The 22,872-nt window shown below is 37.0% G+C and overlaps 4 protein-coding genes across 9 annotated transcripts in view; 3 read left to right on the forward strand and 1 right to left on the reverse strand.

Moving 5' to 3' along the window:
• LOC111468894 (putative kinase-like protein TMKL1) overlaps positions 1 to 596 on the forward strand; it is a 3,400-nt gene extending 2,804 nt beyond the window's left edge. The window contains exon 3 of the mRNA XM_023114036.1: positions 470 to 596. Coding sequence (XP_022969804.1) covers positions 470 to 474 — 5 coding nt within the window. The 3' untranslated portion in view covers positions 475 to 596. The remainder of the gene's footprint in view (positions 1 to 469) is intronic.
• On the reverse strand, positions 442 to 8,371 carry LOC111468891 (U-box domain-containing protein 35-like). Of its 6 annotated transcripts, none has more exons than XM_023114028.1 (11): positions 8,077 to 8,297; positions 6,957 to 7,178; positions 5,513 to 5,670; positions 5,320 to 5,441; positions 3,978 to 4,168; positions 3,528 to 3,856; positions 2,608 to 2,709; positions 2,068 to 2,496; positions 885 to 1,634; positions 576 to 780; positions 442 to 461 (listed from the first exon to the last, which is right to left on the reverse strand). In XM_023114028.1, the coding sequence occupies exons 2-10, from the start codon at positions 7,147 to 7,149 to the stop codon at positions 598 to 600; spliced, it is 2,457 nt and encodes an 818-aa protein (XP_022969796.1). In that variant the 5' UTR covers positions 7,150 to 7,178; positions 8,077 to 8,297; the 3' UTR covers positions 442 to 461; positions 576 to 597. The 6 variants fall into 6 exon arrangements, with proteins under 6 accessions (XP_022969796.1, XP_022969797.1, XP_022969798.1 ...); XM_023114029.1 differs by lacking the exon at positions 442 to 461 and adding an exon at positions 8,332 to 8,371 and having other exon boundaries at positions 559 to 780; positions 8,077 to 8,139; XM_023114030.1 differs by lacking the exon at positions 442 to 461 and adding an exon at positions 8,332 to 8,361 and having other exon boundaries at positions 559 to 780; positions 6,957 to 7,174; positions 8,077 to 8,139.
• Positions 8,372 to 11,142: 2,771 nt separating this feature from the next.
• Positions 11,143 to 15,371, forward strand: LOC111468893 (quinone oxidoreductase-like). Its single transcript, XM_023114034.1, has 5 exons — positions 11,143 to 11,564; positions 11,679 to 11,820; positions 12,778 to 13,004; positions 13,419 to 13,676; positions 14,920 to 15,371. Exons 1-5 carry the CDS (start codon positions 11,298 to 11,300, stop codon positions 15,223 to 15,225), a joined length of 1,200 nt encoding a protein of 399 aa, XP_022969802.1. The 5' UTR covers positions 11,143 to 11,297; the 3' UTR covers positions 15,226 to 15,371.
• Positions 15,372 to 17,264: 1,893 nt separating this feature from the next.
• On the forward strand, positions 17,265 to 22,321 carry LOC111468882 (protein DYAD-like). The gene is made up of 9 exons (XM_023114011.1): positions 17,265 to 17,303; positions 18,067 to 18,196; positions 18,351 to 18,454; positions 18,554 to 19,215; positions 19,328 to 19,711; positions 20,016 to 20,133; positions 20,209 to 20,292; positions 21,321 to 21,815; positions 21,905 to 22,321. Exons 1-9 carry the CDS (start codon positions 17,265 to 17,267, stop codon positions 22,061 to 22,063), a joined length of 2,175 nt encoding a protein of 724 aa, XP_022969779.1. The 3' UTR covers positions 22,064 to 22,321.
• The last annotated feature ends 551 nt before the right edge of the window (positions 22,322 to 22,872 follow it).

The following is a 22,872-nucleotide window of genomic DNA, read 5'->3' on the forward strand; positions in this document are numbered from 1 at the left end:
TTTTTTTTTTTTTTTTTTTTTTTTTTTTTTTTTTTTTTTTTTTTTTTTTTTTTTTTTTTTTTTTTTTTTTTTTTTTTTTTTTTTTTTTTTTTTTTTTTTTTTTTTTTTTTTGTATCAATCAGAGATATTTTATATTATTATATTCTGATTTATTATTTTAATCAAAGAAATTAATTTTTTCAAATCATTTTCAGTGTAGTGAGAAGCATATTTGTTCTCATCTCTTTTTTTTCAAAATTTTAAAAACATTTTTATGTCAATAATTAAACCATTTAATTCTTTTAAAAAAAATACAATTTTACTTGTGATATAATTATATAACATATATTTATCTTATTTTTATTTAATTTCATAATTACTTGTTTCGATATTTAATCTCTAATAAACAATTTATAGTTAGGTTATGTTCACTTGTAATAACAAAATAAAAAACTGACAATATTTTGTCTTGTAATTAATTTTTTTGCAGGATGATCATATCCTTTCCTATAATGGCTAAAAGAATGTTATGGGGGAAAGAAGTTGAAAGTAAATAGTGGCTTCTGAGACACTTTCACATGCTAACTTCAATTCATATCTTATAAATGGCTGTGAGTATCAGTTTTTTCTGGAGTTCCACTCAACAATTGCAGAGAGAAGACTGAAATTTGGTATCAAATTCTTATCTGGCAATGGCAACTTCGTGATCGGTGAGTTATCGTTCTCTTGTAGCCACTTCTCGATCGCCCAACGATCGTACGTGTACCCATCTGCAGCTACACACGGATCATTCATCACATCCTGCAGAGAAATTTAGAAAAGTATCAAATGGTTTAGGAATTTGAGTCTCTAAGGTTATAATCACAAGACCAGTTGAGCTATGCTTAAGTTGACTTTGTTCGTACCTGTAGAATTGGACAGATGAAATGATTAGGAATCGGAGCTGGAACTTTCGAGGCCAAACTTCGAGCCTCATCAGCAACGTTTTTCAGTGTCAGCAACAAGGGAAGCACATGATCCTTCAAGTCAGGCCTATCTTTACGTTGCATCTCTGCACAGTGAAGTCCTAATCTTGCTAGTTCATATGTTTCTTCCACCGGCCAATGTCCAGCCTCTATATCCAGAACCTTATCTAAACTGCAGTTATCAATGGCTGTTTCCACCACATGGGTTAGTGCTACTGCTGGTTTTGCAGTTAGTAACTGCAAGATCACCATTCCAAAAGCATACACATCCGACTTCAGCGAGATTAATCCGCTTCGTTGGTACTCGGGATCAATGTAACAGAGAGTCCCAACAGGTCCACTGTTATTGAATGCAGTAGACATTAATGGGTCCGAGTTAAACACGGTAGATAGACCGACGTCGCCGATTTTGCTCACGAGGTTTCGGTCGAGTAATATGTTTGCTGGCTTAAGATCACGGTGGATTATCGGTTTTGGTTTCGAGCTGTGAAGAAAGACGAGAGCCGAGGCTATTTCCCAAGCTATTCGGAATCTCTCATACCATGGAATTGCAGGTGTATTGCCTCTGCAGTATAACCTATCCTCCAAGCTACCATTTTCCATGTACTCATAAACCAGACAGTTCATATCCGGACATGCACCGAGGAGGAGTAGTAGATGAGGATGATGGATTTTGCTCAAGATTTCAAGCTGAAAAGAAACAAGGACAGATTTTGATAAAAAATGTAACGAAATTTGAGCAGAAAAGCAACAAGGGACAGATTTTGATCGAAAACGTAATGAAATTTGAGCAGAAAAGCAACAAGGGGCAGATTTTGATCAAAAACGTAACGAAGTTCGAGCTGAAAAGCAACAAGGGATAGATTTTGATCGAAAACATAACGGAGTTTGAGCTGCAAAGCATCAAGGGACAGATTTTGATCGAAAACATAACGAAGTTCAAGCTGAAAAGCAACAAGGGACAGATTTGAGTTTGAGCTGCAAAGCAACAAGGGACAGATTTTAATCGAAAACGTAACGAAGTTTGAGCTGAAAAGCAACAAGGGACAGATTTTGATCGAAAATGTAACGAAATTCTAAAAGAAACATGTTTGTGAGATGTTATTTTGAACAGTTCACTCACCTCCTGAAGAAATTGGGTCTTTTTGTGATCATCTCTAGAATGAAGAACCTTTACTGCTACAGTTGTATGATGTAAACTGCACTTATAAACTGTTCCATGTGCTCCCATTCCAAGCTTAAGATCCTCTGAGAAAGATGATGTTGCAGAAACAATATCTTCCCACTGAAAATGTTGGTATTGCTGCAGAGGTCCTTCAAGAGCATTCTCATGCTTTCCTTTCTCTTTGACATCTTGAAGAGCTTTTGTCTCTGCTTCCTTCCTGTAGATGCCCTCTCTTTCGGCACGTTCTTTTACGTACTTCGCTTCTCTTCTTAAAGCTTCACGCTTCGTTCTCTCTTCCCTTGCAAATTCTTTGGCAGCCACCTCTCTGTTCTTGATCTCGTCGAGCTTCCTAGCATCCTCCAATCGTTGTTTATTTAGATGGTTCAGCTGATAAAAATCAATAATGGGGTGGGTGACTGTCAAAGAGCATGAAAAGAAAACAAGTAGAGGGAGGAGTACTCATAGGTTATGAATGATGAATAGAAAAATGATATCTACCTTTCGAGAGGCATCGATCGTCTCTCGTTGAGCAATTGCGTACATTCCTCTCGCATGTCTTAGTTTGATTCTCAACTTTTCAAGCTCAAAGTTGACATCCGTCTGTCAATGCAAGAAGCAAATTGAATATACAAATATGTCATAGTAACATCAAATAAATGAACGTCAGAATGAAAGAAGCATTGTTTATAAGGGTGTGAAAACCTCTCCCTAACAGACGTCAAACGCATTTAAAACCCTAAGGAGTCACGAAGAGAAAGCTCAAAGAGAATAATATCTACTAACGGAGGGGGCTTGGGTTGTTACAATGGTATCATAGCCAGACAATCGGGCAGTGTGCTAGAGAGGACACCGGGTCACCCCGGATTGTGAGATCTACATTGGTTGAAGAAGGGAACGAACCATTTTTTATAAGAGTGTGGAAATCTCTTTCTAACAGAAAACCTTGAGGGGAAAACTGGAAGGAAAAGTCCAAAGAAGATAATATCTACTAGAAGTGGACTTGGGCTGTTACAATGATATCATAGCCAGACAACCAGGCAGTGTGCCAGCGAGGACGCTAGGCCACTCCGAATTGTGAGATCCCACATTAGTTGGAGAGGGGAACGATGACACAAGAACGCTAGTCCCCCAAGGGGGTGGATTGTGAGATCCCACGTTAGTTGGAAAAGGGAACGAAACATTTTTTATAAGGGTGTAGAAACCTCACCCTAACAGACGCATTTTAAAATCGGAAGGGAAAGCTATAATCTCTCTCAACCACTAGTGGTGAATTACATATAAGCTCTCCAAGAAAGAATTAGAGCCTTAAATGGATGCAAATGCTCAAGCCAAAAAGACCAAAAGATAACAAGCCAAGGGAACATATGAAATGATCCATTGAACTAACAACAAGCCAAGGCAAATAGCAGATGGATTACCTGACTTTCACATGAAACGTGATCACTGAACACGCCTGAGGACGAAGCTTCATCAATCCAAGATTGGCCATCTGTAGGCAAACTTTTACAGCTAGAGTCTCGACTCAATGTTCGTGCACAATCTGAAACATAGGAAGAAGAACGAACACCATCCACCTGATCCTCAATATCAACAGATTGACATCTAGAATGATCAGCTTTAATGGGGCTTGATTTCGTCGTAAGAAGAGTCTGGTTGATGGTTGAAAGAGCTTGAAATCGTTGTAATGGTAGGGACGGGGAAGAAGAAGGGAAATCAGAGTAGGGCGTAGTTAAGCTCGAATTGCTATCTGTATCAACAAAACAGGAAAAAATGAATAATAAAATTTATAATATGAACTAAAGATGAACAAACACTATCTCTGGTTGAATGCTGGTAAAATATGCATGCAGATCAAAGCTAATGGCTACCAGTAACTGAGCTGGATGAATAGCTCAAGTAGCTATTTGCAGAACTTGATTCACTCGCATCATCTTTAATGCTCACGTTTGTCTCCATATCAGGCTGCCGTATTGAGGCTAATTGTCCTTTTGAAATAGCATAGACTGTACAATGTCTAGGTGCAAGTGCTGATATTCTTGAGGATAGACCATTTAGTTTCCTACCAAAAAATGTCATCCAGACACGACAAAAAGATGAGAAAATAAACATAATACTATGTTTGAGAGCTGAAATATGTACTCAACAAAGTGTAATGAGAAAATAAACAGAAATCAGTGTAATGATAAAATAAGCAGCAGTTGTCCCTTTAGGCTTACTGTCCCCGACAAAGTGTAAGAACCTAGTACAATGTCATTGAAACGGTCAAAGTCCACCGCTAGTAGATATTGCTTCTTTGGGCTTTTCCATTTGGGCTTCCCGTCAAAGTTTTTAAAACCCGTTTACTAAAGAAAGGTTTCCACACCCTTATAAGGAATGTTTCGTTCTCCTCTCCAACCAATATGGGATCTCACATTCCACACCTCCCTTGGGGCCAGCGTCCTCGCTGGCACACCGCTCAGTATCTAGCTCTGATACCATTTGTAACAGCCTAAGGCCACCGCTAGTAAATATTGTCCGCTTTAGCCCGTTGCGTATCGCCGTTAGACTCATAGTTTTAAAACACGTCTACTAGGGAGAAATTTCCACACCCTTATAAGGAATGTTTCGCTCCCCTCTCCAACGGATATAGGATCTCACAATTCACCCCTCTTGGGGGCCAGCGTCCTCGCTGGCACACTGTTCGGTGTCTGGCTCTGATAACATTTGTAACAGCCCAAGGTCACTACTAGTAAATATCGTCTGTTTTAGCCCATTACGTATTGCAGTCAATCTCACGGTTTTAAAACACGTCTACTAGAGGTTTCCACACGCTTATAAGGAATGTTTCATTTTCCTCTCAAACCAATGTGGGATCTCACAATCCACCCCTCTTGAAGGCCAGCGTCCTCGTTGGCACACTACCCGGTGTCTGGCTCCGATACCATTTGTAACAGTCTAAGACCACCCCTAGTAGATATTGTCCGTTTTAGCCCATTACGTATTGCCATCAGCTTCACAATTTTAAAATACGTCTACTAGAAAGAGGGTTCTACACCCGTATAAGGAATGCTTTGTTCTCCTATCCAACCAATGTGGGAATCAGGCACTTGTGTCCTGATGTCTCCACGTTAATCTCGTTTATAACTTTCACAACCCTACAGAAACCTTCATTTGATGTTTGTCATTACATATCTTAATTTAGTAAAGAGCATGCTAAAGAGAGTTAATTACCATGAGAAAAAACCCTGTGATGAAACTCCTATAACAAGCTTGCTAATTGAACACTTCGTGACCTCTTCTATTATTGCATTTGCCACATCATCTGCTTCAAGAGTCACAACATCAAGTTGAACCTACATTTTGAAAGAAGATTTCAGCTTATTCTGTTTTCCTATCCACAATTCAAATTAGTGTAAGGCCGGACCTTTCTTTGAGCAAACATCTTCGTGTATGGAAGAAGCTTTTCGTTCGTCTGCCACCCGATTTCTTTCCTATAAGCTGCAGCGACATCGTCACGAACTTGTGAAACTGGAATTGAATTCCCCACTGCATCAACATTGGCATACAGCTTGAATATGCTATCTAGATAAAGTTTAGTGTTAGCCACAAGGAAGTATAGGGAAAATCTGATCAATTTTTACGTCTAATGAGATTTTGTCTCACACGTTAAGAATTAAAAAATGAACACAACGTATAGGGTTGAAGTAACTTGGTCATGTCGGGAGGTTATTACCCTCTGAATGGACCATGCTTGACCTTGTCTTTTCACCTTAGTAGTCCTATGCATGGTCAGTACTATAGCTCCATGGCCTAATTTTCTGCGTCATTTCTTAACCTCATGATGCAACTTTGTTCAAGATTACATTGTGAGGGTGGATTTGCACATATTGGGGTCACTACATGTAACCGTGCAAGTCCACTGCTAATAGATATGGTCCTCTTTAGGTTTTTTCTTTCGGACTTCCCCTCAAGGTTTTTAAAACGTGTCTGCTAGGGAGAGGTTTCCACACCCTCATAAAGAATGTTTCGTTCCCCTCTCCAACTGATATGGGATCTCACAATCCACTCCGATTCGGGGCCTTTGGGCTTTCCCTCTTGGACTTCCTCTCAAGGTTTTTAAAACGCGTTTGCTAGGGAGAGGTTTCCACACCCTTATAAAGAATGTTTCGTTCCCCTCTCCAACCGACGTGGGATCTCACAATCCACCCCCCTTTGGGCTTTCCCTTTCGGACTTCACCTCTAAGTTTTCAAAACGCGTCTGTTAGGGAGAGGTTTCCACATCCTTATAAAGAATGTTTTGTTCCTCACTCCAATCAATGTAGGATCTCACAATCCACCCCCCTTCCGAGCCTTTGGGCTTTCCCTTTCGGACTCCACCTCAAGGTTTTTAAAACGCATCTGCTAGGGAGACGTTTCCACACCCTTATAAAGAATGTTTCGTTGCCCTCTCCAACCGATGTTGGATCTCACAATTCACCCCCCTTTAGAGCATTTGGGCTTTCCGTTTCGGACTTCCCCTCAAGATTTTTAAAGCACATCTGCTAGCGAGAGGTTTCCACACCCTTATAAAGAATGCTTCGTTTCCCTCTCCAACCGATGAAGGATCTCACAATGCACCCTCTTTCGGGATCCAGCATCCTCACTGACACTCGTTCCTCTCTCCAATCGATGTGGGATCTCACAATCCACCCCTTTAAAGCCTAGCATCCTCACTGGCACTCGTTCCTCTCTCCATAATGTGGAAACTCATGGATCTTAAGATGGTCACAAAAATGTGTACTTTTCAATTTTCAGTACAAGAACCAAGCGTAAAGTGAACCTCCACATAAACAACCAAAAACATATTCAATTTGAAGTGCACGGCTTACTTGGAGTTGGGACACTAGTAATCCTCGGTGTGACATGTAGCAGCTTGAAATTAATGATGCCCTCAGGTAGAAACTTTTCCAACGACCACCTAATTATATATCTACTGTTTTTCTTCCCACTGATAGCAACGGCTACAACTGGAGAAGGGGAAGGCAGTGAAATAAGATCGGCTTCCTCTTCCATCCCCTCCATAATGATGCAACTCTAATGCATCGAACTGTCTGAGCAATGTGGAAAGAATGTCAATCAAGTATAATACATCAAAACAACATAAAGTTTTACAGCAAAATGGCTCATATTTAGTAGACCTAGCTAACGTATTGGACCAGATATCTTGTATGATACTGTAACGTTCTACCCCAAGATTCAAACACAGGTCCTTCTAGCATGCGACGACATGAATGAGCCAACACCACATTTGATTGATACGAATCGTGAAACTATACAAGCATAAGACAGGAGTTACTAGTTACTATCTATACCAACAAATATAGCTTTCTTTTTAGTGGCTCAACATAAAAACGTCAAGCTTAACCTTGAGTCAATCATATATAGGGTGTAACAGCTTAAGGCCACTGCTAGCAGATATTGTCCGCTTTAACCCGTTACATATTGCCGTCAACCTCACGGTTTTAAAACGCATCTACTAAGAAGAGGTTTCCACGCCCTTATGAGGAATGCTTCGTTCTCCTCTCCAACCAACGTGGGATCTCACATAGGGTGGCCTTTTAGGGATATTTACAAAAATACGAGTGAGGAAAAAACATGCTAAGAAATCCGTTCAGGTATGTAGAAACAATATCAACCTCTTGTAAGCAGCTCAAGTGGAAGGATGAGAGTTCTTTGGGGGAAGGGAAGTTGTTTGATACAGAGAGAATTATCCAATGCCCTCCGAGTTCAATAAACACCCAGAAAGTTGGGGAGAAACAAGACAGTATATCAGATTCAAAGCATCAAACAACAAAAAGAGAAACAAATAAGGATTTCCCAGTTAATCAATTAACACCAAATAAAAAAAAAAAACGAGCCCCAGCTGCTTGGAATTCCAAAAATAAGAACAACCCAGTTCAAACAGAGTACAGATAAATTAGGAAGAGGTAGAGAATATGAAAAAAGTACCCTCCACGGCCAGAATCCGCCGCCGGAGATGCCCAAGTCCACCGTGCCTCGCAACCAGAAAACCTGCGTTTAAAAGTCCACAGAAAATCAAAGTAAAAATGGGAATCGTGTTAGTGTGGGAAAGGGAAGAAATGGGGAAATTGGTCAAAATTGTTTATGGTCGTCCATTCCTAAACTCATTCGCAGACATGAAAGCAAGACTTTGAAGGTGATATTAAGTAATAACTCCTCATATGACGTTGTGGCCCACCTTACCCCAATTTCTAATACTCATGCTCCAATGCGCAGCGATGAACAATGAATCGACATGGCACAACCTTTTCATAAATGGTTAACTCTATCTATCAGCTATTATTATTCAACATGACCCTTTTGGTGAATAATAATTTTATTTTAATAATTTAAAATTGGTGAATAAATCAATTGAAAATAGCTATAAAATAATTTTTTGGCTTTGGATTTTTGTTGATCCAACTCTACAATTTATGGGTATTAAATTTTTTCTCTTTTCCTTTGTTGAATTTTTTATCGTCTTTTTAATCATAAGTTTATATTGTATCAATTTCGAATGTAAACCCTTTTAATTAATTTGTAAAAATCTTTACGGATTAATTTTAATAAAATAAAATTTAGTACAATTTTTTTTAACAAATATATAAATTAATCATCGAATATTTTTAATAAATTTTATAAATTTCAACGATATATTTATCTCTATCCTTCTTTTTATCGAGAATTTTATTAAATTTATATCGTACATCTTTTTTTATATAATTTATTAAATGGATATGATAAAGAATATAATTTTAATTTACTAATTTATTATAAAAATATATTAGCAATAGATTAAATAAAAGTACAACCAAAATTAAAAATTAAAAATTAAATTTTTATCAAACCCACAACCACAAAAGTCAATAATATATATATATATATTTTTTTTTTAAATTGTCATTTAATATATTAAATATATTGGGTAGGAAGGTGGTTTAGTTAAGACTGAAATTAAATGGAAAATTTATATCATTCAAATTATATATTTATTTTAATTATATCTATGATGGTAGTATGAAAATTTTAATATTGTATAAATAATTAAAAAAATTTAAAATAATAATATTAATAATGGGGATAAACCAATTTTTTAAATATGATGTATCAACATCCAAATAGATAATTGGGATAGGTAATGTATAATATAGAAAAAAAATTAAAATAAATTTGTGATTTTTAATTTTAAATTTATTTTCAAACATTAAATTTTTAAATTTCCCATAAAAATAACAAAGACGTCCATTTATTAGTAAAAAATAATATAATTTTGTCTTTTTTATTTTATTAGTGATAGCTCATTTTTTTGATGTCTATTCCTCGGTCAACGAGTCTTTTTTATCTTAAAATCTAAAAATATTTCGGAGTTTCAATTTTGTGTTTAATAATTATATGATAATTTAAAAATAAATAAAAACTAATTATTATATATAAAATTGAATTTTATAAATTTAAACTTTTAATTCTATATTTAATAGTTTTATAAATTTTTTTAAAATGTGGAACATGTAAATGACTATTACCTATAAAATTAAAATCGTGAAGCTAATGTTAATACATAACGGGCCAAAGCGGATAATATATGTCAACTGTGTACTTGAGCTCTTATAAATTGTATTATAAATTGTATCAAAGCTAGCTTGAACGTTGGACCTTGAATTGTGAGATCTAATCTGGTTGAAGAGGGGAACAAAATATTCCTTATCAGGGTGTAGAAGTCAGAAGTCATGATTATGAGATCCACAGCATTGGTGGGAGAGAATTGTAAGACTGACAATAATATCTAACAGGACAAAATCGACAATATTTGCCAGTGGTAGGCTATGTAATAGAGACAGTTGAGAGTTCAATCCTAAACTTATAATTTAATATATATATATATATATATATATACTATTTTTCTAATTAAATTATTAAGAAAGTATTAAACTTTGTCAATTCAAGCATAACTCAACAGATAAAAATTTTATCATCTCCAATGTCAATACCTGTAATTGTTAAATTAAAAAAATCTCGATTCTCCAAATCAAAAAATAAGGTGGTTCCAAAAATACAAAAATTGACTGAATGAAACGAAGTGAGATATGCATATTTGAAATTATAATTTTTGAAATATTAACAAATGAATTTCAAAGTTGTCAATTCTAAGTAATTAAGTAGATAAAATATGTATTACCCTCTCAAACATTATTTATTATTTATTTAACGACTAATAGGTTATTATATTCCAATTTGAAATTTGAAGGATAGGTTAAAATCATTATATTAATATGAAATTATTTACTTAAAAATGTTACGAGTCTTTGAAAAATCATGTCAGGATAATTTAAACCCAACAATATAACAATATATAATTAAATACAAAATTTTGAGAATAAATTGAAAATTTTAAAATTATAATAATCGTATTTTAAAAAAAAAAAAACTTTTAGGCAAGGTTAATAATTAAAATAAAACATTTAAAAATTAAGAAATTAGAATAAGATATTTGGAAATTTAGGAACAAAATAATAGTAATAAAAATAATTAATTAAAATCAAAATTGAAATTATCCTCGCGTTTCTTTAATATTTAACAAATATAAATTAGATGTCTGAATTTTCCTAAATAATATTATATCGACTTATTCATCTCTAAAATTTAAAAATAAAATTGAGACAATATTTCTTATTTCAATTACGGAAATTTAATGATGGGATGAATGATTAACCTGTACTACCCAACTCAAACCATGATTAACCTGTACTACCCAACTCAAACCATAAAAGCTGGTTGTGTTAGTTTTTTTTTTTTCGATTTAAGTTGGATTGGTCGGGCCACTCGACCCTCCACAAAAAGAAATAGAGTTTAGGGTCAGTCCGCTCGACCAATCTGGATTTAATATTGGGTCCAGTTAACATTTTTTTTGGTCGGATCCTAGCGAAGTTATTAATCTCGTATTAACACTCCTGCCCATCCGGCCCAAGTTATTTAACATTTCAATTTAATAAATTAAATTATAAATTGATGCAATGGTGGAGTAGTGATACTCAACCGGGAGAAACAGTGGATGTTGGTAAAGTTCTATTAATTCCTACAATCTTGATGAATTTAGCTCTAATTCTGTCAAAATTTTGATTCAGCAGTTCATGCAACTGCATTAGGATTTTGGGTGTACGAATCCGCCATAGATGTTCTTACCAAGAATCAGTTCCCAGTTCCATTGCGACCTTCGTCTTCTTCTTCCCTCGTCCAGACTCTTCTACTGCAACTCCATCGTTTCCCAGCATTTCTTCTACCGAATTCCATCTTCACTGAATTGCTCGTCTGAGACTCATCGCTGCGATTTGAAGCTCGGGGCTGAAAATTTCATACCGAGGGCAATTTCTTCGCGAGCAGAATCATCGGCGCCAGAAATGGTTAAGGCCATAAGGGTTCATGAAGTTGGTGGGCCTGAGGTTTGGTCCCCCTTTCTCATCGTCTTTTCTCCGCTCTTGATTCAGTGTTTGATTCTTTTCCTTCGCCTGGGCATGGATTTATGTGAATTTTGTCATTGAAAATGATTGTAACAGGTTCTTAAATGGGAGGATGTGGATATTGGAGAGCCAAAGGAGGGTGAAGTTCGAGTTAGAAATAAGGCGATTGGTCTTAATTTTATTGATGTATACTTCAGGAAAGGAGATTACAAGGCTGCTACCATGCCCTTTACTCCAGGTTCTGTTCTCTTCTTTAAACTCATTGTAAGGTCATGGATTCTGTATAAGGTTTCTTTAGTGGCATCTTATCCTTCTTCCATGTTTAGGTGATTTATTCCTGCCTGTGAAGTTTGAAGGCTTTGGATTACATGTTGAGATATTGTTCTCTTCTAGTTTGATGCAGCCATTAATTCTGCTTTTTTCTAATGATTACAAGTTCTAGCGGGTGAGATGAATAGAGTTTTATATGAAGTTGGTTAAACTGAGTGCTATGGACTAATGATGTCTTGACATTGAGGTTTTCCATATGGCTTACAATAGGTGTGGACTTTGCAATTTCATATGGTGAGATTCTACGTCGGTTGGAGACTGGAATGAAACATTCCTTTATAAGGGTGTGGAAACCTCTCCCTAGTAGACGCGTTTTGAAACCGTGAGGCTGATAGCTATACGTAACGGGCCAAAGCAGACAATATCTGCTAGCGGTGGGATTGGGCTGTTACAAAATGGTATCAAAATCAAATACCGGGCGGTGTGCCAATGAGGACGTTGGCCCCCCAAAGGGAGTGGATTGTGATATACCACATTGGTTGGAGAGGGGAAGGAAGCATTCTTTATAAGGGTGTGGAAACCTCTCCCTAGTAGACACGTTTTAAAACTGTGAGGCTGACGGCGATACATAACGGGCCAAAGCGAATAACATCTGCTAACGGTGGACTTGGGTTTTTACACGTTGAAACTTGTTTAATTCCTCCCTGCGTGCAATTTAAGGAAGAAGTTAGAGTCCTTGGGGACTCAAAATTGAATTTCAAGGCTGAAATTTAAAATTTTTGTATTATGAGAGAGACTACTTCGTTTCATCTTTTTAAATTTATAGTGTATTTACAAAAGTTACTTGGCCAATACTCAATTAAAATGCAGGAGAACTGACCTTTATTTTACATGCCACATAATTGGAAAATAATTTACTATGCAGGCATGGAAGCTGCTGGGGTGGTGATCGCTGTCGGCCCTGGAGTAAATGACAGGAAAGTTGGGGATCTTGTTGCTTATGCTGGGAACCCAATGGGCTCATATTCTGAAGAACAAATACTTCCTGCTGATAAAGTTGTTCCAGTTCCTCCCTCAGTTGATCCCATAATTGCTGCATCTGTCATGCTGAAGGGTATGACAGCCCAATTTCTATTACGTCGATGTTATAAGGTTAGTTTTGTTTTATAGTATTTATTCGCAAATCTTAGATTTAAGGTACATCTAGATCGTTTATGTAACCGCCTAAGTCCACCGCTAGCAAGTCCTCTTTGAGCTTTCCCTTCTGGGCTTCCCCTCAAGGTTTTAAAACGCGTCTAAAAAAACCTTAAGGGGAAACCCGAAAGGAAAAACCCAAAGAGGACGTATCTGCTAGCGTTGGGCTTAGGATGTTACAATTTACACGTCCCAAAGACGTCTTTGAGAATAATGTTACATGATGTAATTTCTTCATTCCATTGCATCAATTTACTAAACTTTGAATATTGGGAAATGTGTGACTTTCTAACTTGGCATTCCCCACACATGTTGTACCAGCATTGCCAACATTTTTATGACCAGCGAGATTTCGTCTGATATTCTCTACAGGTTGAACCGGGAAATATTGTCCTCGTTCATGCAGCAGCCGGTGGAGTTGGATCCCTGTTGTGCCAATGGGCTAACAGTCTTGGTGCCACTGTCATTGGTACTATCTCAACCAAAGAGAAGGCAATTCAAGCCAAGGAGGATGGATGCCATCATGTTATTATCTCTAAGGAAGAGGACTTTGTTGCTCGTGTTAATGAGATAACTTCCGGAAATGGCGTTAATGTTGTTTATGACTCTGTAGGAAAGGATACCTTTCAGGTAATAATTCTACTTTTCACCTTGTTTTTAAGTATTCTTGCAGAAACTCTAAGTTGTTGTGACTTGCAAGGAATTGTCTTTGCTAACTCCTGAACAATTCAGCAATTCTTAGATACTGATTCTTTATAGCTTCCCACCTCTTATTCAAATAAACCTTCTCAGCTATAGTTTTGGCCACGGATTGGGAGCATTAGGTTTCTTCCTTTACTGAAGTTTCACCAATATGCTTATTATGATCTAAAATTTCCTGCAGTACTAATTTCAAGAACATGCTCCCAATCTAGTTCACTTGGAGAAAGTTTCTTATGCTAAATGATCTAACTAGATGATGTTATGCATGAGTTAGTTAAGGAGTATGTAAACCACTTGTGTGTGGGTGCACGATATCACAATCGCGCTCTTATGGGATGTTTGTAAGCGATTGTGCGGCATTCACTCTCACTATTGAGTGAACCAACTCGAAATCTTGTTGCCTTTGGCTTGACGACATGTACCCAAGCTTTTGGTCCCATTTTGAGAAAAAGGTTTTAGAAAACGGGTGCAAAGAAAGATTTTTGAAAAAGAGTTTGAAAGCAAGATTTGAAAGAATTGAAGAAAGTAACATTATATGACTATAAGCAAAGAAAGAAACACCACGGCTTAAATAGTATGACTCAGGGTAGGAAGAATTGCCGACTAGTCACATCTCTCTTTAGTACATTCTGAGTCATTTTAGGTCTACCAGGCGTAGACATGATTCTGCCGAAACATCATACACTTAGAAAATACAATAAGGAAACTATAAATCATGAAAGCAGTGAAGGAAAGCAATAAGGTGATACAAGACAAGGGTTTTGGCATGCAACGGGCATGCGGCCATGGGCAACACACCTTAGACAAGCATGACTGTGACACACGGGATATGTAGTGGAAGGGCAGTGAAGTTTGAAAACGGCCCGAATTGTCTCGACTTTTATGCCATTGGCTTTGACTGTGTTCTTCTTGTCCCACCCTTCTGTATTTCTGTCTCAGCTTTAGATAGTGTGGTGAAATGTGGAAGGATATACTGAATAAAATTCTATTCGATCATAAGTTAAAATCTTAACTGACTCGTGTGCAATATAGAATAGCCGACATGAACGATCTGAATTTGAGTTGCAGGTATCCTACTTGAACAGCTGATTTTAGTTGTATCATAGTAACTGGACTGTTTCTTGGAAGAGATGACCTCATTCATGAACTCTTCGTTTTGTTTCATAAACAGGGATCATTGGCATGTCTGAAAACTCGTGGCTACATGGTGAGTTTTGGACAATCATCAGGACCAGCAGACCCAGTTCCACTCTCAGCTCTTGCAGCAAAATCTCTGTTCTTAACAAGGCCTTCCCTCATGCAATATACCGCGACCCGGGACGAGCTACTGGAGGCTGCTCAAGAGGTATTTGCAAACATAGAATCTGGCACTTTACGGGTTCGTGTTAATCATACATACCCTTTATTTGAAGCTGCACGGGCACACGCTGACCTCGAGAGCCGAAAAACAACTGGGTCAGTCGTGCTGATACCTTAAAATACTGTCCTTTGAAAATAAGACTCGTGTTGGTTTATGGTGTTGATATGGAGAACCATTTCTGTTTGAACTGCTTTTGTAATGACTTTCTGAGATGAACAGGCTATGGGACGTTTGCTTTCAATAAATTTTGTGGTAGCCATGGAGAATTTGTCCCCATTTTTAAAATAGCATTAAACATTTCAAATTACAAGAGAAATAAATAGAATTAAGAGAATTAAAAACAAAATAAAATCATTTCTTCTCTTTTTATTTGACATTAATTTCTCTATTAAATATTTCTTAAAATTTGAATTTAGTTTATATTTCGATTATAGATTTAAATTGACATAATTTTACAAATTAGAAAATATCCTTTAATTTTCAAAAACTTTGTTAGTAAATTTTTTTAAAATTTTTAAAAACACCTAGAAACTTTTTAAAAATTTATTATTTTTTAAATATACGATAAAAGTATTTTAAACTACTTTTTAATATTAAAAAAATATTTTAGAAACATGGATATAAGTTTAATATTATTTGCAAAATAAAGTACTAACTATAACTATTTTCTTCCCAACACAAAAATATTTTAAATTAATATTATTATTGAAAATTTTAAAAAATTATAAATATTTTGAGCGAAAATTGAGTTGAGCTTAGTGGTATTTTTGTTTTATTAATTTAGTTTTTTTTTTTTTTTAACTGTTTCTGTAGATGGGGGACCACGGACATGGAAGGCGGGAAGAAGGTCACGTGAGGTGCAACACGTCTGGTAATTTTTAATCATTACTTCTCCTCCTCAAAATTCCCTCGCTATTCTTCGCTTTCCATTGGGTTTCATTTCATTTCATGCAAAGCGAAACTGAAATTGATTTCGCTCCATTTCTTCTCTCCGCAAACCTCAAGCTTTCTCCTCTTGGTTACCGCCCAAACTCAGAAGGTTCCGTCTCTCTTCACTCATCTTTTTCTCCTGCTTATCTGTAATCTATATGGCGTCTTGAATTCATCTCCTGATCTCGATCTTCTTTTTGAATGTTTTTCATCTCCAATCGAGTTTGTTTGGTTCTTGTTTCGGATGTATTCATGGAACTCTTAATTACTTGATATTGCTGTTCTGATCTCTCTTATGCATCTAAGTATTGTTTCTTACTTTGCCTGATCTCTACGACGTTTCAAGAACTGGACATGGAATAATTGATGGCTACTTTTGTTATTTATTTATGTTGCTCGTCTTTAATTCTTTGAGATCGAGTTAGGTTTTTTTTTTTAATTAATCAGTCTGAGTCGAGTGTTTAGTGTTCATTTGCAGTCTTTGTTGTGCTCGAAACGAATCGATTTATCTAACATTCTATCATATTCGAGTTGCAAAAACAGATGAAATAGTGAAAGTTTCCGCAAGAAGATCAGATATCTTTTGACCTAATTTGCTGCTGTGTACTTGTTTTCACTTTTAGTTCTGCTTCTTTTTATTTTAATTTCCCTTTTAGATGTGTATTTCAACTATCAGAGCGTTCTGGTCAACTCAGTGCGTCTCTTTGGTTGCTATTTCATTAATTTATCAACTATAATAATATTTGAATCCACTCCGTCGCGTTGTTTGTTTCTGTATCGCTGCTATTTTCTTTTTGTCTCTGAATTTCAGGGTCTGAAATACATTGCTATTTTGGTGGTTGTAAGCTTTTTCTTTAGGTAGCCGCAATATTATACTCATTTCCATTAATAAACTAATAAAGCCTTTTGTATCGAACGAAGCCCAGCCACTAGGAATTTCTCTCTCCAAACCCTTGCGATTTCCTTTTTTTTTTTTTTAACAGTGAACTGCCAATTTCCATTTTCATTTGAGGAACAGCCTCGGAATTTTTGCCATGTGTATTTATTTAATTTGTATTGAATAAATTATCAAAATGCACAGGGTCTCCATAACGATCTTTCTTTTTTTCAGTTTTTGTTTGCTTCTTTTTTTCAGGTTCAGTATTTTCTTAAAAAAAAAATTCTTATTTCATTGATTGCACCGTTAACAAATCGTTATGTGGACAGTTTTTCAGGTGTTCAGAATTATGGAGGCAAGCTCGTGCGTACTTGATGATGCAGCTGAAGTTAGCACCATTTCTCTCTCTCTCTCTCTATAACATACACACACACACACTAACTGTAATATATTCCCAAATTACCCAACTTGCAGTCCCACGCGCTTTCACTTACGTCATGTTCACGGTCGTTTTTTTTTATTATAATGATAAAATTTAACTTTCTTTAAAATCCCCTTACACAAGATATATAAAAGAATAAATTTACTCTAATGGAATGGCGACGTGATTTATTTCGCTTACTTGAGTAAAACATATAGAACATGTACACCAAAATAATAATAATAATAATAAAGAAAAGAAGATTCAAATGGAACATTTCATACACAGAACAGAAAGAAAAAAAGAAAAAAAAAGATGGGACGCCTATCATTAATGCACATACTTTTATGTCCCCAAAAAGGACATTTACTTCTGAAAATTTGCTTTTTCTGCGTCGAGTACGTGCCGCAGCTAAAAAGCAAAATATAGTTAATAATGAGATTACGAAACCACATGCACGTAACGATCGATAATGCAAATATCTCTTTCAAAATATTTCTTTTTTGTATATATTTGCTGCAAGATCACACACGCGCACTCTGGGAGGGGGTTTGTTACTATGAAAAACCGTTTTAGCTATATAGTCTGGGCTATTGCATTGGGAGGAGGGTTTGTTTCCCGGTCATCGCAGTGAAGGGAGTTTTGTGGGTGGTAATAATATTGGATGTAGCTTGCATATTTTTGGTAGGAATGAAAAATGGGTAATTTAAACAGTGTTTTTGTTGAGCAGGATATGAAATTGACGGTGTACTTGAAGGAAAAGCAGAAACATAGCTCCGTAGACGGCGCACCAAACCCTGCTTCAGCCAGACATGCACTGCCACCATCTTCAGCAGTGGCTACACCGAGTTGTACCGCTGGTAATGACAGCAGCCTCCTCCTTTTGCATCCATATTTTCGTCTATCTTGTACCCATTTTGCCCTTTGCTTTGGCTTAGATTTATGTCTATATGGGACACTATAGTAACGTTCCAATAGGCGAGACTCATCCTCCGATTGGCTTTTGTGAATCAGAGGGTAGCCTGGAGCAAATCAAAGTGGGTTCTTTCTATGAAATAGACCACTCGAAGCTCTCATCTTCTACGCCAGAACAACTAAGGGCAATCCGGATAGTCATGGTATTTTACCAAATTCACACAAACCCATATTTATCGTCCATAAAATTTTTGGCATAAATTTCATGTCATTTTCTTTCTTTGCTCATTTTATTAATGCAGGTGAGTGACAAGGATGAAATCAATGTATCCTTGAGATACCCAAGTGTCTACTCGCTTCGCACACATTTCCGTAACTTCGAGAATCCAAATGGAAAAGAGCTTCCTGGATTAAACGAGAAGTATATAATGAGTTCAAACGTCGCTGGAGATGTACTCCACCGGAGAATACCAGCTACGGAAATTGCAGAAAGAAGGAATTCCTGGAGTTTCTGGACTGCACCGTCCGAGAACGCTGATAGAGATCAAAGCTCGACTTCCGGTGGTGAGGTCAACAATGCATCTTCTAAGAAGGGGATTTGCTGGTCAGAACTCAAGTTCACTGGGATGGTCCAGTGGGGTAGCCGGCGGCAAGTTCAATACATAGGTCGGCACGAAGATAAAAAGATTATAGCTTTGTCGAAATCGTTTGAACAAGAAGAAGCAAAAAATGATAGTTTAGGGGAAGGGGAAAAGAAAACAGATCAGGAGAATGGGGAAGAAATATTTAAGGTGGAAGACTCGGACGGGAAAGGGAACAGCCTCAAGAGGAAGCGCTATTGCTCTAGAAATATTCAGAAGAATCTCAAGAAATCAACTCCTGAAAAGAAAAATGGGTTAAAACTTCGTAATACTGGTAAGAAAAAAGAGCTGAAGAAATCCATTGATAGATGGTCCGTGGAAAGGTAAGAAACCATAATCACAATCGAATATTCAGTCATTAATTTTGATACTATAGTTGAAATTAATTTAACCGTCTCATAATGGGTTGCTTTAATCATTCAATCAACATTGAAGATATAAATTGGCGGAGGAGAACATGCTGAAGATTATGAGGGCCAAAGGAGCAGTCTTTGGGAACCCAATTCTAAGGCCAGCCTTGAGAGCTGAAGCTCGAAAGCTGATTGGTGATACGGGTTTGCTGGACCATCTACTGAAGCACATGGCCGGAAAGGTGGCACCTGGTGGAGTTGACAGATTCCGTCGCCGACATAATGCCGATGGTGCAATGGAATATTGGCTGGAGAGTGCTGATTTGATAAATATCAGAAAGGAGGTTGGAGTGCAGGATCCATATTGGACACCGCCACCTGGATGGAAGCTGGGTGATAACCCTACTCAGGATCCCATTTGTTCCAGGGAGATCAAGGAGCTCCACGAGGAGATTGCCGAAATTAAGAAGTAAGTTATTTTATTTTATTTTATTTTTATAAATGGTTTTCCATATATGTGGATGGTAATTTTTTGCTTTGAGATCGTGATATATTTCCCCAAGTTCTTACCGGAGTAGCTGTCCGAGGAAAAATTGTTAACTGTGGCATTTGGGTGCCGCTAGTAATCACTGTATGCATATTCAAAATACAAATTTTAATTTATCCTTGTCGAAACTTTACCCTTTATTCATCATCAATTTCTATCTGTTTGATTCTCCCGGAATCTTGGCCTTGTATCTTTATTTCACTGTTTCATCGGGTAAAATGTACAGATATATCCTAGAACTGGCATCTGCAAAGCAACAAGATTTAAATATCGAGACGCAACCGAATTCCGATGTTACTCCTACGAGTCTGGACCATGAAGAACATTCCTTGACTGCATTAAAGGTGAGGATTTTGAATCAGATTAATTAGTTCGTCGAAAGCCCAATTATGCTTACTAGTTTCACTTCTCGATGGCAGGAAATCTACAACGAATTGTTGAAGAGAAAAGCCAAAATCGAGGAGCAGCTAATACAAATTTCAGAATCACTGCATGGAATGGAGGTAACCAGACACGAAACCTATATGTTTTTATTTTTATTGGCCGTAGTCTATGATAGGGAACGTAGAATGGAATTTCTAGATTTTTTTTAGTGAATCTGCTTGAGCCACACGTTGCCAGAAATCATGTGGTAAATTATGTCCTATAAGAAAACGGGGGAAAATCTTAGTTTCCCCCCTTAATACATCATTACATTGGGCACAAGTTCACACTACTTTAACACACCCCCGCGGAGAAATACAAACTAATTGTATGGCTCCTTTCATACACCTTTATTTTTAGAAAGCACAAAATAACTTGCCTGCGGAGGGAAATTATAGTGTAGCTAAAAGTTCCACGTGTCAGGGATTGGACTGCACAATGATTTGGTAAATATTGAATGGTTTATTTTTTTTTTTTTGAAATAGCTGAGGAATGATTCATTGCAATCATAGTAATAAATCTTTTTAGTGCAATGAGAGATCAAACTTTTAACACACGTACAAAAAATAACTTTATCCAATGTTTTGTTTTATGCTTAGGATAGATACTATACATTCATTTCTTTAAATATTATTCCTTAATATGTTTCACAACTTAAAATAGACCTGTGCAGAAAATTTACAACTTATAAATAAATATAGTTAGCTTTTAGCCATAATTAAAAAAAAAAACATTGTTAAAAAAATAAAGAAAAAGAAATGTTTTAATTTTCTTAGCTTCCTTCATCTACACAGTGGGGGAAAAAGTTAAATTTGGAAATTAATGGAACCCCTATTCGATATTTACACAATCATCCTAGTCCCTTACAGATCATATAGATCATAATTTAGGGATCTATATTTTATTCGCTGTTGAGAATGTTGGTAATGCGACGAACAATTGCATTGATGACAAATGTTTAACGCAGGAGACGACAAGGATTCTAAGAACAAAAATCCTGGAGGACCAAAACATAAAGAGGTCAGAAATAGAACCGGCATCCCCATTATTAAGGCCATCATCACCCGGGCCACCGACAAAGTCAGACAGTACTAAAAGAGAGATAAAGCAGGAAGAGAGAGGAAGAAGAAAACAAGTGCAGGAGGGGGTGGAAGAAGAGGGTAATATGGTGGGATACATGGTCGCAAAAACAGAGGACAAGGCAGCAAAGATCCGAAGGCTAAAGAGTGGGTTCAGGATTTGCAAACCACAGGGTACGTTTCTATGGCCAAACATGGCAATGTCCCCTCACTCTGTAATGCAGCAGGTGCAGGATGATCCCGTTGTGGTCCCAACGCCACCTTCAGCTTCCTCAACCACGGCCGCACCACGCCTCTCACTTTCACCCTCACCCTCAACTGGGCCCCACCCCACATCCCCTGTAAAGCCGTTGGCCAGGCGTCCAGTCGGCACCACCACGATCTCAAATCTCACAAGAAGGCCTAATCTCATCAACCTTAATGAGGTTCCTCCTCACACCCAACTTTGCGACCTTGCACTCTGTGGGACACTGACCTACCAAAGAAGGAACCCCAACGCCACTGCTTGCCATGATTTGCCAAATGTATGTATCCATCTCTCAATAATTCTTTTGCCATTGAATTCTTTAAGAAAATTTTGAAGTGAACACAAATCAACTCTCTGTGTATGCAGTTGGTATGTGGAAAGCATGAGAATGACGGCGTAGAAGGGATGGAATGCTCGGGCTCAGTTTCCTCCTCCACTCCTTCGTGGTTGTTGATGAGAGATAAGTGGCTGTTGGATCTTGCAACTTCTAAATCATCTCTGGATCCATTTTCTGAAAGCGAGTGACTTGAAGAAAATCACCTTGGTTTGGTTAGTTTTAATCACTGGGTTTGGTTTGGGGCTTAAAATATATATATAGTTTTATTTTTATATCAGGCTAACTTGGTTTGGTCAGTATCTTAAGAGGGGTGGGTGGTCACTTGTGCTTTTTTGTTGGTTGGGGGCGGGGATCACGATGCTATACCGTATTACTACAACTACAGTGTTGCAGAACCTAAATTGAGAAGCAGAGATTTTAAGGAATGGTGATTATGATGATGGCGTCTTATTCCAATGCTATTTTTTTAAGGTCTCTGACCAAAAAGAAAAAACCAAAAACTGCTTACTACCAAAACGATGACTCATGTCATAATAACACCGAAAGAATAGTAGAGAATGACTATCTACTTTATATTTGATTCTGTTCCATCGGACTTGAAATTTCTACTATTCCTACATTCCTTCATAGAGCATGCACTCTAACCATAAACCCATAAGCCATAATATCCCGAGGCACAATTTTAAAAAAAGTGACTTAAAAACACTTCTTGGAGCACTAGAAATTAACCCTCAATTACAGTTTAAATTTTGACTTTGTTACCAAATGAACTCTAATCACTTACAAATAAACAAGTTAAGGAAGAAACAAAAATAGAGTCCCACATGGTAACGATCCAATTAAAGATTTTGATTTCAATGGGGACTGCTATGATCATAGTAGGAGCGGTGAAGTAGACACAAGCATCAAGCCCATAGTAAACATATTATGAGCCCAAACAAGAAATTCAACAAAATGGGAATATGCTGGTGTCTCCCAAAAACTTACATGGTTGAAA

Source organism: Cucurbita maxima, unplaced genomic scaffold (genome assembly GCF_002738345.1).
Source record: "Cucurbita maxima cultivar Rimu unplaced genomic scaffold, Cmax_1.0 Cma_Scf00038, whole genome shotgun sequence".
NCBI classification, from domain to species: Eukaryota; Viridiplantae; Streptophyta; class Magnoliopsida; order Cucurbitales; family Cucurbitaceae; genus Cucurbita; species Cucurbita maxima.

Coding starts and splice junctions, on each gene's coding strand:
- LOC111468891 (XM_023114028.1), bottom strand. CDS start 7,149: ATGGAGGGGATGGAAGAGGAAGCCGATCTTATTTCACTGCCTTCCCCT. Junction 4,169..5,319: donor TCACAGGGTTTTTTCTCATG/GTAATTAACTCT, acceptor ATTTTTTGGTAG/GAAACTAAATGGTCTATCCT. Junction 3,857..3,977: donor TTCATCCAGCTCAGTTACTG/GTAGCCATTAGC, acceptor TTGTTGATACAG/ATAGCAATTCGAGCTTAACT.
- LOC111468893 (XM_023114034.1), top strand. CDS start 11,298: ATGTTCTTACCAAGAATCAGTTCCCAGTTCCATTGCGACCTTCGTCTT. Junction 11,565..11,678: donor ATGAAGTTGGTGGGCCTGAG/GTTTGGTCCCCC, acceptor TGATTGTAACAG/GTTCTTAAATGGGAGGATGT. Junction 13,677..14,919: donor TAGGAAAGGATACCTTTCAG/GTAATAATTCTA, acceptor TTTCATAAACAG/GGATCATTGGCATGTCTGAA.
- LOC111468882 (XM_023114011.1), top strand. CDS start 17,265: ATGGAGGCAAGCTCGTGCGTACTTGATGATGCAGCTGAA. Junction 19,712..20,015: donor GAGATTGCCGAAATTAAGAA/GTAAGTTATTTT, acceptor TAAAATGTACAG/ATATATCCTAGAACTGGCAT. Junction 20,293..21,320: donor AATCACTGCATGGAATGGAG/GTAACCAGACAC, acceptor AGAGAGATAAAG/CAGGAAGAGAGAGGAAGAAG.